The sequence below is a fragment of the Neolamprologus multifasciatus genome, chromosome 20 (assembly GCF_963576455.1).
Source record: "Neolamprologus multifasciatus chromosome 20, fNeoMul1.2, whole genome shotgun sequence".
Taxonomy (NCBI): domain Eukaryota; kingdom Metazoa; phylum Chordata; class Actinopteri; order Cichliformes; family Cichlidae; genus Neolamprologus; species Neolamprologus multifasciatus.
Genome location: NC_140458.1, coordinates 26,714,109 through 26,734,134, shown reverse-complemented (window position 1 = coordinate 26,734,134; position 20,026 = coordinate 26,714,109). Strand labels below are relative to the sequence as shown.

The following is a 20,026-nucleotide window of genomic DNA, read 5'->3' as shown; positions in this document are numbered from 1 at the left end:
ACCAGATAACCAGATGACCAGCAGCTTTTTTGCAGCTGTGGCTCCAGCAAACATCAGCCGATACTAGAAATTAATATTAAATACTAACAACAGCTGATCAAGCTTAAACGTGCTGCTGTTGTTTAACGCGACATCGGCTGGTTTCCTCTTTCTGGCGCAAAGTGGGCGATAAACAAACAAAAGAGCCGATCAGCTGATCATTGATCAGTTTTCATGATTGAAGTAGAAACGGGAGAGGGAGGGGAATGAAAGAAGAAGAGGCAGCTGTGCAGCAAAGACAGAATAACTCCAGCTTTGTGTCTTTTTTCATTGTAGCTGAAGTCCGGGACAAACTGTTCGTTTTCACCTCAATAAAAAACGTGTAATATTTTTTTGAATACCAGACGGGACGGTTGGCAACTCTAATAACTTATGAACAAAATAAAGTTCAACATCATTAACTTCATAGCACCCACCCAGCTGTATAGAAACTCCGTCATGCTAGCTAGTACACAGTACGGGAAAAGTCAGAATAACGAAAATAAACTCCACCTAAACTTGGTTTATATCTGACCCAGATAGACTGCAGGTCATAACTTCTTACCTGAAGTTCTGTTCACACTTGGACCAGCGGCTGCCTCGGGTCTCTTTTCCTTCTGCGTCCCCTTTCCCTCATCCACCTGCTGGCCTCCACCACTTGCTAATGTTACTGAATCTGTGGAAGCTCCGCGATAGCCACCACACGAAGTAACGAGTAACGACCCTATCTAAGTCCCAGTAACGACTAACGCGTTCCTGATTTTAGCATAATAACTAGTTACCGTGCTCGTTACCACAATAATAACGTAGTTACTGTAACGCGTTACTTAATAATGCGTTAGTCCCAACACTGCTTATGAAGTACAAGATCTTATAAAATTTCAGAGAGAAGGATAAAGCCCCACACACACCACAAGCCTAGAGAGTGTTTTAGGACCATCTGGTAACCACTGGTCACAAGAGAAATATGCGTAATCCTCATTTGGCTGGCAAGTGGTTGCTGCAGGTTGCTTGGTGTTGCTAGGTGAAGTTGATTGCACAGAAGAATATGATGCTTCATGGAAAACTCCTTGCAATTGCTTTGCTCACTAGCAAATTGCTGTGGTCACTCACATTCTTCAAGAAGGATTCCAGCTTGTCTGCAAACAGTTGCTAAATAGTTGCAGAACAGTCACTTAAAAGTGAAAAGTATTACACAAACCAAAAACAGAGACCGTTAACCTTCAGAAGAAATGTTGCACCTTTTGAAACATGTTAGCTTTAGTGGGAAGTTACAGCAAACATTCTTTGTTTTCAGTCAACCTTTTCAACTTTTGCAGTAGTTTACAAACAAGTTGGCCTCTTCCATGTAAATGAGTGGCTGCTGCAATTTTCTAGTATCCAAAGCAATCATGAGGTTTTTGTTGTAGCACCCTCTTTGTGACCGATTTCACCTAGCAACTGCAGCAAGATCGGGGGTTAGGCCTAGGGGACTGAGGCCTCAACAGCTTAGTTCAGTGGGAAGTAAAAGGGGCAAAAGTGAGCCTAAAGAGCATAATTGTGCAGCTACTTACCAGTTAGTAAAGTATTGTGACAGATTGAGAATTTTATTGGGTGTACCTGCACTCATGTGTACTACAGATTGTGTGTACTTGTTGCACATGTTGTCCCCCTTCAACACCCCAGTGAGTTTAGAGTTGGAGTGATGTCACCTGAGTAATATGACACGGCTCAGTCAAAAACATTTAACATGTCATGTTTGATCTTATATTATATAGATCAACCGCTTCACACTTTTCTCCTTCGAGCTGTCACAATAACATACGGGACATTCATCATAGTTATTCCCTTTTTTACAAACTTAGTTCCATCAGAAGTTGAAATGTCTGCAGTACTTAGAAAGTGAGTTTCTAAGGGGGAATGTAATGAAGTCTGACAGTGCAGAGCTATAATCATTGGGAGTCAGTGGGAGGTATGGTAGCAGGCTAATCCTCTTCATGTTCTGGGGCTGTGAGCAGCAGAGACCTAAGCTGCCTTTTAAGACCACAGCCACTGGCTTGATATTCACACTGCATTCAGAACAGTCCAACTCTGCGCTCCTGAGACAAGGGCTGCAATGAAATGCTCAGTGGCTGCATTACTCTTGAAGAGATTACAATCACACTGGCTATTTACTCTTCGTTGTGTCTGAACGGGATGATTGTGCATTCAGACTTTCTTACCTCGTCTGTTTGCTGCAGTGCTTTCTTCATTCAGTTCGGATTCAATTAACGCCAAGTATCCAAAAGGAAACTGTTTTTGTCTGTTTTTTCTGACAGAAGCATTTCAGTCTTTCTCTGGTTTAAATATTCCAGTGACTGGGATTAGAAAGCTTTCCACAAAGCATTAAAGAAATGGATGTACTAAAAAAAGACTGAATTTCCTGATCCAGCTCATGGACACGCCTATGACAAAGAAGGGAATATGATAATCAATAATACAATCAAGTTTAGCAGTTCTGTTACATAACATAAAATATCTATTCTTTCACTAACTACTACTATATAGTAGTAGTTAGTGATATATATATATATATATATATATATATATATATATATATATATATCTGTAACTAGCTTAATTATGACCCCTTATTTCAAGTCAGTTACAGACATGCAATACAGGGCTGAAGGAACATTGTGTTGATGTATACAGTGGGGCAAAAAAGTATTTAGTCAGCCACCGATTGTGCAAGTTCCCCCACTTAAAATGATGACAGAGGTCAGTAATTTGCACCAGAGGTACACTTCAACTGTGAGAGACAGAATGTGAAAAAAAAAATCCATGAATTCACATGGTAGGATTTGTAAAGAATTTATTCGTAAATCAGGGTGGAAAATAAGTATTTGGTCAATAACAAAAATACAACTCAATACTTTGTAACATAACCTTTGTTGGCAATAACAGAGGTCAAACGTTTACTATAGGTCTTTACCAGGTTTGCACACACAGTAGCTGGTATTTTGGCCCATTCCTCCATGCAGATCTTCTCAAGAGCAGTGATGTTTTGGGGCTGTCGCCGAGCAACACGGACTTTCAACTTCCGCCACAGATTTTCTATGGGGTTGAGGTCTGGAGACTGGCTAGGCCACTCCAGGACTTTCAAATGCTTCTTACGGAGCCACTCCTTTGTTGCCCGGGCGGTGTGTTTTGGATCATTGTCATGTTGGAAGACCCAGCCTCGTTTCATCTTCAAAGTTCTCACTGATGGAAGGAGGTTTTGGCTCAAAATCTCACGATACTTGGCCCCATTCATTCTGTCCTTAACACGGATCAGTCGTCCTGTCCCCTTGGCAGAAAAACAGCCCCATAGCATGATGGTGTTCTTGGGATGCAACTCAGTATTCTTCTTCCTCCAAACACGACGAGTTGAGTTTATACCAAAAAGTTCTACTTTGGTTTCATCTGACCACATGACATTCTCCCAATCCTCTGCTGTATCATCCATGTGCTCTCTGGCAAACTTCAGACGGGCCTGGACATGCACTGGCTTCAGCAGCGGAACACGTCTGGCATTGCGGGATTTGATTCCCTGCCGTTGTAGTGTGTTACTGATGGTGACCTTTGTTACTTTGGTCCCAGCTCTCTGCAGGTCATTCACCAGGTCCCCCCGTGTGGTTCTGGGATCTTTGCTCACCGTTCTTATGATCATTTTGACCCCACGGGATGAGATCTTGCGTGGAGCCCCAGATCGAGGGAGATTATCAGTGGTCTTGTATGTCTTCCATTTTCTGATGATTGCTCCCACAGTTGATTTTTTCACACCAAGCTGCTTGCCTATTGTAGATTCACTCTTCCCAGTCTGGTGCAGGTCTACAATTCTTTTCCTGGTGTCCTTCGAAAGCTCTTTGGTCTTGGCCATGGCGGAGTTTGGAGTCTGACTGGTTGAGGCTGTGGACAGGTGTCTTTTATACAGATGATGAGGTCAAACAGGTGCCATTCATACAGGTAACGAGTGGGGGACAGAAAAGCTTCTTACAGAAGACGTTACAGGTCTGTGAGAGCCAGGGATTTTCCTTGTTTGAGGTGACCAAATACTTATTTTCCACCCTGATTTACGAATAAATTCTTTACAAATCCTACCATGTGAATTCATGGATTTTTTTTTCACATTCTGTCTCTCACAGTTGAAGTGTACCTCTGGTGCAAATTACTGACCTCTGTCATCATTTTAAGTGGGGGAACTTGCACAATCGGTGGCTGACTAAATACTTTTTTGCCCCACTGTACCAGGGATACTGTGTTAGATGCCACATATATTTCTATGTGATTTGAAAATTCTCAATATCTCAGAAAATGACGGCTATCCATCTTCCACAAGCAGCCAAAATCTGTCTGTTAAGATGTTAGCCAGCTTAGATTCAATTGTCTTAGACCATGTAGAGAGGCGAGATATAGCAGCATGTCTTTGAGCTCTTTTTAATATGTCAAACCAGGACAGAAACCTTTCTGTTGCTGTCCTGGCAGTCACTATTTTCCTGACTGCTGAGCTACTGAAAAATTCCCTTGCTTGGAAGTGTGTTATATTACTTGCTGATAAGTACATATTAACCACTTTCATACTTTTAAGTCCTCAGTTTGTTCTATATGATGTGTTTTAAGTCCTGTTTGTGCAGTTGTGGTCAGACATTTACATACTCATCATGGACATGAATATCATGATAATTTTGTGCTCTTAAAAATTTCTTTTCCCACGATATAATAATTGTACAACATGAATGAATTTAATGAAAAACAAAAAATGTTTGCATGAGTTTGAATATATTTTGTATTTTCTATAATGCACACAGGGTTAAAATTATACATACAGACTCAAATACTTATATAGACTCCGCTAATATTTGGTTAAGTGCCCTTTAGCATATCGTGCCTCAAACAGACAGTTCAAAGAAATCATTCAAGGCCTCAAATACAAATGTCATTGATGCCCAGGATTAGTGCAAGTAAACCTTTGACCATAACTGCAGTTTATAATGTAGATCCTTTAAATGTTCCATATTGTTTTTAAATGTAAGAAGAAATAATTCAGTACAGCAATTTCATGGGGTTAAATATCTTGCTCAAGGACACATTGGCATGCGGACTGAAGGAGCTGGTAGAACTTTTGTTTCGTGGACAGCTGGCTCGAAATTCTGAGCTGCAGCTGCACAACTGACCAACTGACTCACTCGCTGATTGTCGCTCTTTCCTGTCAGACGCTTTGGTCGGAATCAATTTCTATGAAAGCTGGAATTTTCAGACTGTCTTTTTCAGCTCATCAATCTTGACAGCTGTAATTCTCAGCTGACATCAGGAGACACCGAACCTTCCAAATGTTATGAAATTCTTTTTCCTTGATGGCTGTAAGGTAGCTTACGTGATGCTTCAGAAACTACTGCAAATTAAACTGGACTACAAAGACAATTAGCACATATAGGCCCATATTTCTATCTGTAGTTTGTAGTTGTAGTTTACTTGGTTCTGTTATGGGACCTTCTTCAGTTTCCACATGCACACATGAGAGCCTAAAGGTGGGGATAACACATCTCTCTGGCTCTTCCTGTGCATACATTGAAAGCCAGAGGCAGCAAGACGGCAGGCACAGAACAGAGAATGTATCAAGAACAGCAGATGTGGATTAGGTGCAATAAAGCATGAATACAGAAGCTAGGGTGGAGGTGGATCGCAAAGCAGCTTGCAGATATCCTAATTTGGATTTTAGAAAGGTGTCAACAGAGTCATCAGCTGATGCGGCACTGAGATTGGCTGATCTGCCAGGATTGCAGATAATGTTTTGTCCTTAATTTATGTGAAGAGAATTTTAATAAATCTTTCATAAAACTGAAAAAATCCAGAATAAGCTTGTTGCACATATCATTCACTTTTATATATTAAACACAGAGTATACACACAGTCATTCTGCTTTTTTAAGCTGTGCATTTTCATTTGAAATCAGACTTTCATGTTTCTCGAACTTCTACGATGCCATTTTCGGGGGATGATGGAAAATTAATTTTACAAATGGGTCATGAACAAACTGCACTGAAATGTATTTCAGAACTTGTAGCTTGCATGTATTACACTAGATGGTGTTTTCTCCTTCACAGTAGTCCAAATGGAACAGACATTTTCTGAGCAGAAAACACATTTAACAGAGCAGGGAAGAAATCAATTTAGGCTAGGAAAGCACTTTAAATATGACTGAGGAAAATTGTGTAAATATTGAGGCGTGTGTGTCAGTTATGTTATGTTCACTCTGTCATCAGGAGATGCTCTGCTGAAGCCTCAGACGCTCAAAACGCTGCCCTTCACCCTGAACAGACTTACCATCTCCCTTCAGCCGTCCCTGGAGAAGTTCGAGAGCCAGCTGCTGCAGCTGATCAATGCTGACTGCCAGAACACAGTAAGGCCAAGCTTTCATAACACACACACAGTCTTGATAGTTTTTGCAGATGACACATCAGGGATGGTTAGATGACTGTTTTTCATAAAATACACAGATCTGTCTCATCTTCTTTAAAGTCCATATTCTCATGCGGAGCTCTGCAGTTGGAACCATTTAAATTGCTACTGCAGTCGAAAACGATATTCCATTGATAAAAAATATACTGGCAAAATGTCATTTCGAACTATATACACTCATAAAGCATGTCTTTTCCTCATTTTACATCTATTTCCCTTAAATGCACAGTATATGTGGTGCTTACTTGGGAAAAGCAAATCGCCTTACGGTTCCCTTTTATGAAGGTACATGTACGATGCATACATACAGTCCTGATATCATTCTTGTGAGGTGGCCATTCACCAATCTCCTCAAATTAAAGATGACCAGGATGGCCTTGACATACCTCTGCCAAGATTATTTTCTCCGGCCTACTTTCCTTTATCTCACTTTCCGTTTCTTTAGTGTGCAAGCCAGAGCCCTTTTACAGCTGCCACTGCAATTTAAGCCACATCACCTCCCAAACTAAATGGAGCTTATCTATCGCCTTTTCTTTTTTTCTTGTCTGTGGAAACCCAGATGGTTAACCGTATTTGACAGGTGCAGCTTTGGACTAGCAATTATATGTACAATGGCTTCGCACAGGCCCTATCTGTTCACTTCAGCCTAAGTGAGATGTGTCTCCAGTAAGGATGGGAATTGATATGACAACACTGTCACTCCATATCTCTCTCTGCCTGCTCTTTGATACTGCTGGGTTTAATCCCCAAACTCAAACACAGGGGACTAAAGGAGTGTAGATTTGATTAAGTGGAGCAAATAGTAGGAGCTGTTGTAAGTGTGTTTGTGATGGAATAACCAAAATTCTTCAAGAAGGCAGATCTTGTCAATCGTAGCCATCTTGAAAACACTATGGGTGTTTATCTTCTTTTTTAAGAATTCAGTCGTGTGTAATGTATAGAACAAGGTTAGGGTAGTCAACAGAACTGAAAAACTCAGTGTTGGTAAAATCTGTGGACACAAACAGGACAAGTGTTTGGTCTATTGTATTTCTTGTACTGTTATTGACTTTCTAAATCTTAAAAGCTGAAAAATGCCATCAATAGCCAAAATTAAAACTAGAATCAAAACAAAACTAATCTGAAAACTAAAAGAAATTAAACTGAATTTTAAACCAAAATAAAAAAAACAAATGAAAATAACAGTACTTATCAATCAAATCTGATTAGAAATGGACTAAAATATTTGCTGACTTTTTCCAGTGCAGGGAAGTTGTACTTTTAATCCACAGTTGCATTATAATGTTAATGTTAAATAATCAGTATCTTATTCATTCCATGTAATAGCCTAACTAAGATGAAAAAAATCTGTTTTCATAAGTTACCTGGCCAAGAGGACAGCAGATTATTAGCAAAAGAAATCGCACAAATGCAACTCTCACACAGCACAAACAAATAAACACAACATCCACATCATATGCAGCAATATGTCATAAAAAAGTAAAAATTCAAGAGCAATCTCACTGAAAAAGGGAACAATATAAACTTTTTGTAAATCCTCCCACAGTAATGTGTTACGACAAGTTCAGGTCCTTGTGTAGATTACTCCAGAAACAATGGGACAGCATAATTTAAAAGACATTTTGCACAATTTCTGTTCTGACACTGGGGACCAACATCTGTATAACAGCGTGAAAACAAAGGTCCAAACTCATTATGGTTTTTACACATGCGTGTACTGTGACAAGAACAAGCCAACACAAACAAAATTTTTTTTTATAAACAACCGGTGGAAAAAGGTTCAGACATACAGACATGGCCACTTAACAGCAGCATAGGAAAAACAATGAAGCATATAAATTTCACAACACGTTCTCATCCCATCGTGTAAAATCCCGACGATTGTGACAAATCGTTGCTATGTTACGCATTGTTAATGATAATGCTCCTTTAGGTTCTGGTCTGGTGCATTCACAGCAGGACACTGTAATTCAGTAATGACAAAAAATATGGCAGAAATCAAGTGTTTTTCTCATTTTGAGTGAAAACTAGATGCTTATTTTTCATACCATAAAAAGGTGGTTTGTAGTTGTTATATACCAGCACAGAGTTGACAGCGAGTATAAATATTGGTCTAATTTTTTACATAGAAGTTGTATTCCTTTTGGATAGAACTGTGTAGAATCTCGATAATGCAAAAGATCCACAGAAGAATAAATATTTTATTTATTTATTTATTTTTTTGGCTGACTTATAGTTGGGTGGTGGTTCTTATCCTCAATAGTCTTGTTGTAAACTTGACCAAAGGTATCAAGGTACAAAACCTACTGCCAGCACAACAGTCAGCTTGTGATGATGGAAGATTGAAGAGCTAGTGGAGCTAAGGACCTGTAATTTCACAAGGTTTTACATACACTTGTATATGCAGGTCATGCAGCCCTAAACCTCCCTTTAGAACATTATTGATTGATTTGTTCAATCAAACAGTCAGTTAGGGTTTTGTCTCCACTACTTTTGCATCAATGAAACATATTTCAGTAAAAACTGAAAAAAAGACTAACCCAGTTTTTTTTTCTTTTCCAAACAGGCCTATTCCCTTTGGCACTTCAATCATTAAGCATTTACAGGCAGCTCTGTCCTTTTCATGTTTTGTCCCCCTTCTCGTTTCCAAGGATATTTCTTGTATTTCAATCCAGTTTTTGTTGCATGCATACAGTTTGAAATTATTTCTGTATATTTTATTTACATACCTAAGTGTAAATATGGGAAAGTAGACTACAACTTTTACTCTGTGAGCAAAGTGTCATGCTAGCATGAATAATTTTCTCATATTGGCATTCACACTTTTTTTCCCTCCTTGGTGAGATGTTCTTTGCAGGTCCTCATAACCAGCCTATGTTGCGTAGATGAGTTAAATGTTCCAGACTTTTATAACTTCAGCGATATGACGACATTCTCACGTCTGCAAGAGGTGTTAATACATGCAGAAGTCAGCTTGATTGCAGCTTTTAATTAAAACATGTGCGCATGTGTGTGTGTGTGACAGAGAGAGAGAGTGAGAAAGACAGACAGACAAAGAGAAAGGGTGTGTGTGTGATCTGTGTGTGACCTTTAAAGTGTGACTCCAGCTGGATTGTCATCAAGCTGTCTCTGAAGTGATGCTGACACCTCACACGCCAACTCCGTTTTACCGTTGTGTCTGTGTGTGTGTGAGAGAGTGAATGTGTGTGACTCCATGCTAGCGTGCTTAAATGATACTGAGGCAGGAATGGAATAGCAAAAATGAAGAGGAATGGGGAAGAAGATGAATGTACAGTAGAGCATGAGACAAAATCCTTATACTGGCTGCTTGTCTAACATATCGTCTTCACTTAATCTCCCCATAAGTATTGCTATTTTTAGCTCAATAAACTATCCCAGTGTTGCTTCTTTCTACAGTCCACTTTCCCATATATTATACAGCCTGTGCCCTAGTTGATGTGCTTTTTTATGTGGACTAGTGTAGCTACTTTACTTTTATATAACAGTTTAATGAGCACAAGATTAATTTAAATTGCAGTCTTGGACCTCTTCAAACACACTCTGACCCCTGTTTAAAAAAAAAGAGAGAGAGAGAGAAAATTAACACTACTCTTCCGAGATGCTTGAATTTGTCTACATTCTCCAAAGCCAAAGCCAAAGGCTTACACCTCCAGTGACCTGTAGCACCCGCTCACCTATATCTTCAATAAAACCTATTGCGCTTGTTGAAAGGGCCTGATATCTTGTCAGAATGTATGTAACATTTTAGCTTGTGATCAAAAGAGCAGAGAGAACAGAAGATGATGAAGAGGAGGAGAAGAGCAGGGGAGGACCAATGCCGCGCCGCAAGCAGAACAAAACGCCTTAGGCTGATTTAATGAACGGAGAAAGACTGTGGCAACAAAGCTCGGGGAAGTTTTCATTTGTCCTAAAAGAAGAAAATTCACTCAAATTAGGACTGCCCCTGTGGACGCGGTAGTATTTAAAAAAAAAAAAAAAAGAAGAAGAAAAAAGAAGCATTTTTTGTTTGAACATTTCTGAACAAGAGCAGCGTTCTTGCACATTGTTCTCCAAGGAAACCCAGTTTGACTGCAGGCCACTTACCCATGTAATTGATGCAGTGCAAAAGAACAGGGTTATGCAGTTGGCGAGCATAAAATATTCATGGGATCCAGGTCTTCGTAGTGATTGACGATCCAATCATTAGAGGAGATAGACTGCAACTGATTATAGACACTGTAAGTCAGACAAGACAAGAATTGCACAGCTGTTGAATCAGGAAAGAGATAAACTTTAAACATCAAGACATTATTATTTAATTGATTTTCACCTGATTCTTTTCTCTCTGTCATGAATTATTTTAAAATCCCTTTGAGTGTCTTTAAACACTGTTTCAGATGACATGCAATACCATACAATACAATAAAGCGCTCCTGAAAAACAAAAATTCTGCAAAAACACTGATTTCACTCTTTCACCTGCATTTAAAAGGTCTGTAAACATGCAAGGAAATTCATTATATATATATATATATTTTTTTTTTGTACAAAACAGTTTTTTTTTTTTTTACAAAACAATGTATTGCATTTTAATTTTTTAAGTATTAGTTTTATAGAATTTGAATAGCCAGTATGGAAATGTAAAATAAACTGAGTCCAGATAGAGAAATTAAAGTGTTACATTCTGTGGTCATTTATTGATTACATGCTGCCAAGCCTCCAGTGAGGACTATGTAAATTCCAAAAAATCCATTTTAGTGAGCACAGATGTCACTTAAAGATAGTTGACCAGTGTGATGATATTCCACTAAGCCTGCTTTATGTACTGTCGCTGCAGAGCTGTTGTTGCAGGAAGAGTTGCTACTGCTGATTATCATTTCAATAGGGATTATCATTTCACTCACCTCATGCTGGCTGTTTCCTGACTGTAATGCTGAAGAAACATTTTTTATTTTTATTAAAACGGCGATTATGTAAAATTAAGTTTTTTGTTTTTTAGCAACCTTATAATCTTTTTATTCTAGAAATCACCTTACATTTTAGGAAGTATAGAAGTAACGTGATGGTTCAGGTCCATTTTGATACAGCTGCCTAACTATCATTTAGCCCTTGTGTCTCATTATTGCTCATCACCTTAAGCCTCAGTTACACAGGCCTACAGACTGGCTGGTGACCCCCTGGTGGCTAGGCAAAAATGTATATTCTCTGACTGGCTGGTGAGTGGTTGCTGGATGTGACTGGTAGCAAAGAGAACAAACACATCCTCACTACAGATATGGTGGTCTGTATTGTGTATAGAAGATGCCAACTTGTCTGCAAACTCTCACTGACTATCTCCTGAGCTGTAGTGAAACCAGAAAAAGTGCGTCACAAACCAGGAATGTATATATATGTATGTATAAATGTCAAAGTGCAACTTGTCTTACCCATTAAAGCAACATTTTCCAAAAGGCACAACTTTTACTTTAACCTCCAAAGACCTGCTGACCACATATGGGGACATCACATTTTGGGCTGTCAACAATACTAAGTTTTACTGTTTCAAATGAGCCATATTGCTCAAAGGGACACAATTGGCACTGAAGGAACAATGGTCTGGGAGGTCCATTGTTCCTTCAGTGTGCTGATTTCAGTAATTATGCAAATGTACTGTTTTATAGGATATAAGAAACCTGCAGTCAGCTGACACTGAAGAAGTCACTTGGATGAGTGACAAAACGTTTCTCCCACTGAAAACGCTACGTCCAGATGAACAGAATCAAACTTTGGAGATTTACTTGCCTGGATGATTGAGAATGCATCAAGACATATCAGGGTTATCGTTGCAGAACCACATACCTCTACCTGAGTCTTTTTTTTTTCTAGCAAGAGCCAGCAACCGTCTGCAACAACTCGCAACCTGATTGCGGAATACACATTTTTCCCTAGTGATGGATGGTTACCATGGAGTCACTGACTGGTCTCTAAGGCTGTGTGACTGGGGCTTAGGAATTAACGAGAGTAATGGGCAGCAGCCTCAGCAATTACTCAAATGTTTAGGGAATATTCGTTTTTACCGAGCAGTTGCCATGTGACCCACCAGTCTTTTTAGGCCTGTGTGACTGGGATCCAAGTGGTGTTAAAAGGGCCTTATATGAGCTGTAAATCACAGACAAATAACACACAGACATTTCATAACCAAAACAAATTTCCTTTTTGTGTTTGTCACCAAATCAACTAAAAATGCCAAAACTCACAATGTATTAATTCTTCTGTGTTGCATAAGCAGCCAAATCCTCGTTTTTAATTTTATAAAATGAAGCTCTATGGTGCGACACTACTTAAGCACATATATTGAACACACAGTTACACAGATGTTCCTTTGGTACTGTTAATACTGAGGTTAAAATTGTCCCTAACAAATTTCAAAGAAAATTCTGAATTGTGACTCATTAAAACAAACAAACAGTTGTCTACAATATAAATAATTAGGCTTGGATCTGAGTACTACAGAGAAATTAGGGTTAAAAAATAACATGAAATGGATTTTTTCTTCCTGGTGTGTGTTGTCAGTGAGAAACAACCTTATCCTTTAAAGTTATGATATGATATCACATATTTTTGTGCTGTTGGTGCTCATAGTTGGACTCAGCATTAAGGGTTTCCTTCCAAGTGGGCCCAACTGTGAGACAACATAATGTGATCATGATGGTGTAGAACTCCATGTGCTGTGGTTGAAAGTGTTACGCTACGCTTGGGGACAAATGGAATGAAATGGGGAGGGGAACGGAAAGGGAGCAGTATGAGCGTGTGTTTGACTCAATATTTTTGGTTGGTGAATTATGGAAGTGTTTCAGCGGTCGGGCAACAGTGATTTATCGGTGGAAGCTCTGTGCCAGTTAAAATTTGTTAAGGAGTAGGGGAGTGGGAGGATGAGAGCAGCATGCTAATGATGCTGCTACTGTTTCTTGCCACGAATGATTCACCCTCAATATGGGGGAGCTAACATCCACTGCGTGGGTAGGAGCACATACTCACTCGCTCACTCACTCACTCACTCACTCACTCACTGTCTTGATATGGGTGAAAATGAACACAGGTCATGAATGCATTTGACTTAAAGGTGTGTGAAGCTTGATCTGCCTATACTACACTCTTTCAAAAAACAAAACAAAGGTTTCTATTGTAGGTGTGTGCCCTGATTGCACAGATCAAACAGGTTAAAACATGAAAAAAAAAAGGTAAATTACCAGCTCGCATCTTCTCCCTGGCTATGTGAGAAGTGTATGATCATAAAAGCTCAGAAGTGTTTCCCTTTGTTTGCCGGTTTTCAAAGGTAAGAGAAATAGGCCGGAGTTTTATAACTGACTTGGTAATTGGCTTATACAAAACTCTTGTGGGACATAATTTCAACTGCTTTTTTTTCTCTCACACTCTCTTGCCATTTCTCTTTCACACACTCACACACGCCCCTTGAGATGACAGTTGCCATCTGTAGAGTTATTATTACCTGTTACAACAGCCTACACATTGATTTCACAAAGTACTGACATGAAAACTTACTGATTAATAGCTGACAGCTTTTAATGGTGCCTTGCAGAAAAGAAAAAAACTCAGAAGCATCAGGGAAAAAAATCTGCAAAAGCTATAAAGGTGGTTTTGCTTTTAATTATTTTGTCGTGAAACCAGTAAAGAACCATTTTCCTGTTATTTTTCTGTATTCATGAGGAATATATACATAGATGGAGGAAAATACCAAATAACAAACAATCGCAATATTCTTGGCCAATCTGAAACCTGCTAATTACAGTATTTGTCACATAATATATTTTTCTTAAACTTTTCTTTAATGGAAATTTAAAATTGTAGTAATAATGAAACATAGACCATTAATTACCTTTTATATTTTATCTAAATCGGTACCAAGTTACATTTCAATAAAAAGTACTCCTAGTTTCTGGACAGAGCTGTTATATACAAATAAAAATCAGTTAATTGCATTATACTTTACTTGATTGAAAATATTCCAAGTCTCCTTTTTGCCAAAACCCAACACGTATTTCTTATATTTGTGGTCGTCTGTCCTTAGTTAAAACACAAAACAACACATATCTTTTCTGAAGCATGTAATCGTAGAGTAACCATTACAGAAACATTAATGCCTACAGTTAATAAGTTTTGTTCTTTTGTTGTGTTTTGCTGATTTTGCTACCTTAAGGCACTGTAAACCTACACAGTTTTTAATGTTTCTTCATTTTCTGTGTTAAGCTGATTGAGTTTCATGTAATGAAATCTGCTTTATAAATACAATTGTCATTATCATAAAACTATTAAAAAAAATTATAGTACTATAGTCTGAAAGGCAAATGATGGTCGTTCCTGCACTTTTGACAGGTTTTTAAATTCTCCCATTTTATCAAAGTTCTGGGAGGTATCCTTTTATACAGGCATGATGCAAGTGTTTCATTGCAGTACTGAGATTGGTCAAGTATGAATGCGTTAGGAGTTAGATGTAAAGTATAACTTTTCAATGTGCAGAGTACATTTATTGAAAAGCTATTTGTTAATCCAAACTACAATATTGTCCCTTTACCTAACCAAATAGAATTTAGTGCCTAAACCTTAAAAACAAGATAAAGTGACTAAAACAAAGCCCCAAATGGAATAAGAACCAAACTGGCTTCTGGCAAACATAAGGGGTGTTCACATAGGAAGTGAGTACGCATGCAACAATTGCTGATGGCTGGCCGGTAGTGGACTTTCCAGGCTCTGGTTGCCTATATAGCCCTCTAATGTGTTCACCATTCGTTCATGTCAATGAATGGTATCCTTCGGTCAGAGTAGTAGTCACTTTGATTGGTCGCAACATTTTGAAAAGTTTAATTTCGCATCACCAGCTGTTACTTCACTATTAGTTCTCTGAAGTCACCAAATGTTATTGACTTTCTGAACGTCACACGTTTCAGTGGCTTCTTGTATGTATACACCTCTATTCCACCAGAAATCATTCCAACACCCAAATAATTTCTCTGAATTTGTTGTGCGAAGTGGATTAGTTCACCGCCTCCTAGCAGTAACCTTGTGCATACCATTGTGATGCTGATAGCATCTGAGCTAAAAGTCAGTATTTCACATTTTGGGATGAGAATGCGTTGGCTGGTCCCCCCAAATAATCATTCAATTTAGGTTTTGCCTGTTTGCTACACTTTCAGTTGAGTAAACTGAGTAATTAAACCTCCCCATACTTTAAGTTCCCATTTGTTTTGTTTTTTCACTAACACACAAACAAGCAGCTGCATTTCCTTCAGATAGTCAGTGTAAGATAAAGTGGATGATTGGGAATGAGGAGGACTATTATTAATTGTATTGTCAAGATAAGTAAGAAAAGATGTAATTAGTGTTTGAGTGATAGAGTCATTAAAAATATTTTCCCAGTTATATATTTCAGCTGGCCTCTGCTTTGGCACCTCAGTCACATGAAAATGAAGGCATTTGCCGCTAAGTGAGACGATGATTATATTTAATGGCTTTATTATTAAAGTTCAGCCCAGGAAAGTGCCAGGAAAAAGACTTTCTGAAACCACATTCTTGTTCACTCATTACTAGTTGCACAATTAACATTAACTTCATATTATTAGAAAATAGAGGTGCTGGAGACGTTGATTTTGGCAATGCTGATGATGATAACAAGCTGAGTAAATGGCATTGTAGCATTTTAATTTTTTTTTTAAAGCTAAAAGTACACTGCACACTAGGCTGCTCATTTGTACTGTTGTTTGGATTTTTGAGCATTTGCATAAATATCAATGTATGAGTGAGAAACCTGATCAAAATATGTAAATACAGCATAGAAGAAGTGACTTTCAGCTGCACTCTTATTCACAAGAGGTCACTACAGCAGGTAGCTCCAACAGGGAATGTTATTACCCCCAGCCTTAAAGTGTTAGTAAACTATACCAGAGTTGCTTGTCAAATGGATGAACAGTGTCTGAAACTTCCTCCACTCATTACTGGCATCATAATTTGTGTAACTTTCTACACTGAACATTCACACCCACATCCTACAGTTACTGGCCAGGTGTGTGGAGCTGAGAAAGTGCCATCTGCTTCTCTCCAGGTTTCATTTTCGCTCTTTACATAGCTCTTTCTGACACTTTCACTGTCATAACTAATGATGGCTTCCAAAGACTGTCACAGAATGTGTGCTGTTAGCTTCAAATGATTATCATTGTGCACCTCTGTAATGACAGCAGGTTTTGAGTGATATAACACGGTTGGATAATAAGTAATGTGAACTTGGATACTTTTACCTTTAGGTTTGTTTGGTAGTAGATTTTCAGACTCATGTCAGGATTGTCTATTAGGCTTCATCTTAATATAGTTTGCATAACTGACTTGTATTGATGTGGTTTTCAGTCAGTTTAAGGTTTAATGCACTATGTTGCTGAATGTAATCACTTTGCTTTGCTATATGCTTTCACACGTATTTCACACAAACTTGAGTGACATCCCATTGTTAATCCATGGAGTTTCACATGATGTTGGGCTATGATGGCTTCAGTTATTCTAGGAAGGCTTTCCACAAGGTTATAGGTGGTTAATGGGATTTTTTGACCATTCTTTTAGAAGCACATTTGTGAGGTAAGACACTGATGTTGGACACAAAAGTCACAGTCTCTGCGCCAATTCATCATAAAGGTGTTACGTCAGGTTGAGGTCAGGACTCTGTGCAGGCCAGTCAACTTCTTCCACACCACACTCGCTCACTGTCTTTATGGACCTTGCTTTCTGCACTTTTCTACAGTCATGTTATAACAGAAAGGGGCCATCCCCAAACCACAAAGTTGGAAGGATAAAATTATCCATTATGTCTTGGTATGCTGAAGCATTCAGCATTCCTTACACTGGCCGAGCCCGACTTTTAAAAAACAACCTCACGTCATAATCCCCACTCCACCAAACTTTGCAATTGGCACAATACAGGGCGGGCCATTTATATGGATACACCGTAATAAAATGGGAATGATTGGTGATATTAAAGTCCGGTTTATGGCACATTAGTATATGTGAGGGGGCAGACTCCTCAAGATGGGTGGTGACCATGGTGGCCATTTAGAAGTCGGCCATCTTGGATACAACTTTTGTTTTTTCAATAGGAAGAGGGCCATGTGACACATCAAACTTATTGGTAATGTCACAAGAAAAACAATGGTGTGCTTGGTTTCAACGTAACTTTATTCTTTTATGAGTTATTTACAAGTTTCTCTTTGTTCACAGCCATTGACATGTCGAAGAGGTTAACATGTGAGGAGCGGATCAAAATTGTGTTGATATCTGGTGAACGCAGTAACCGGGTCATTGCAGCAGATTTCAATGCAAGACACCCTACGAGACCACCCATCTCCCATGCTACGTGTTACGTGTCACGTGTTAACCTCTTCGACATGTCAATGGCTGTGAACAAAGAGAAACTTGTAAATAACTCATAAAAGAATAAAGTTACATTGAAACCAAGCACACCATTGTTTTTCTTGTGACATTACCAATAAGTTTGATGGGTCACATGGCCCTCTTCCTATTGAAAAAAGTTGTATCCAAGATGGCCGACTTCTAAATGGCCACCATGGTCACCACCCATCTTGAGGAGTTTGCCCCCTCACATATACTAATGTGCCACAAACAGGACTTTAATATCACCAAACATTCCGATGTTATTGTGGTGTATCCATATAAATGGCCCACCCTGTACATTCAGACAAGTACCCTTCCCCTGGCAACTGCAAAACCCAGACTCATCCATCAGATTGCACGGAGAAAACACATCTCAACTACTCTAGAATTCAGTGACGGCGTGCTATACAGTACTGGTGGCACAAAAGGCTTGGATGCAGCTTGGATTGCACTTACATGAAGCTGCTTGGCCATGAAAACCCATTTCACGGAACTTTCTGTGTGCTGTTCTTGAGCTAATGTGGAGCCACATGAAATTTGGAGATCTGTAGTGACTGACTCTGCAGAAAGTTGGCAAAATCTGCGCATTATGCACCTCAGCATTCAGTGACTCAGTTTTGTGATTTTACATAGCCATTTCATGGCTGAGTTGCTGTTATTCCCAATCACTTTCACTTTGTTATAACACCACTAACAGTTGACTGTTGACCGGACTTCATGCACATGTGGCATCCTATTGCGGTACCACCCTGGAATTCACTGAGCACTTGAAAGCAACTCATTTTTTCCACAAATGTTTTTGGAAGCAATCAGCATGCCTAGGTGCTTGATTTGATACACCTGTGACTGTGGAAATGAGTGGGACACCTGAATTCAGTAATTTAGATGGGTGAGTGATAACTTTTGACCATAAAAGTCAAAAGCTTGCATTTTTTATAGAAGCCATTGAAAAAGAAGCTATGCAGGACCCCAGCCTCAAATACTATATAATCTATGTCTTTGTTCAAAGGGGTTTTTTTGTCTTTTGACTTGGATGTTACCCAGTATTGCTATACTGGCAGCAGTCAAGAGGGTTCAGGACAACTGTCACGACCTTTAACAAAGTTTCTATCCCATTATTACTGGGATCAGACCCATTTTCTATATTGGGTTTCATATGTCTTAGTGTTAGCCACCGAGGAGAGCTTGCTCCTGCCTTTTAAGCACAAAGAAATAACCTTCAGAAACTGATTTAGGCTTCTCTGAAAATCTACGCTCATTTCCCTTAAAATTGAACAATAAGGCAGCTGCTTCCTGCTTTCCATTTCTTTTTTGACTGCTATTATTTCTAAATTTGTTCTAAAGGACTTTCTTTTTCAGCACCTCCATTTTATTCAAATTACAATGTCTTCAACTAAATTAGTTTTGCTTACTAATATTTCATCCTCACCCCTGTGTCTCCTTTGCCTCTCCCTGGAGTCGGGCCGTTAAATTGAATCTAAGAAAATCTTTGTTGTTAATATGTGACAATGTTAATGCTGTTTCCAGGTGTTAATACTCATAATCTTCCACTTTTTCACTTCAGAGGCTTTTTCTTCCATTTTATTTTGGATTCAGATACAGATGAGAGGGGGAAATAATGGCAAAAAAAAACCACTCTGGAAAATAAGAAAGGCAAAAATGTGTCAAGTATTTGTAGTCATGCGGACTACAAACCCTTGTCAGCCATTATTGTTCACTACAGTGCATAGAAATATATGGCCTTTGTTTTCTGACTTGGTTTCCTTTCCAAGATAAGATGTGTTTTCCACCAGAGTTATCTTTGACTTTCTGCTGAGCGCTTTATCCCCAACCCAGATATAAAGGCAATATGATTATTTTTCCTCAAGACTGCAGACACATTAGAAATGCGAGTTTTGCAGTTTAAAAAATCTTTCTGTTGAGCCCTAAAGGCTTTATTGGTATGAAGTCACTTTTGGCTTACTCTTGATGGACTCCTGACTAACAGCCACGAGACCAACCATCACAGATAATAGTGGTGCACTGGCACTAGTGCATTTTCAACCCTTTGTATTTTTCCAATGCAAAATGGAAGGATAAGCAGAATGCTTAGTTTCCACTTACAACTCCCACATTAGGGC

General features: G+C 38.9%; 1 protein-coding gene across 2 annotated transcripts in view; it reads left to right on the top strand.

Annotated features, from left to right (window-relative positions):
* Positions 1-20,026, top strand: part of nphp4 (nephronophthisis 4) — a 186,114-nt gene that overhangs the window by 34,766 nt on the left and 131,322 nt on the right. For both annotated transcript variants that reach the window (XM_085146678.1, XM_085146677.1), the window contains exon 6: positions 6,282-6,418. In XM_085146678.1, the coding sequence (XP_085002804.1) occupies positions 6,282-6,418 (137 nt within the window). The remainder of the gene's footprint in view (positions 1-6,281; positions 6,419-20,026) is intronic.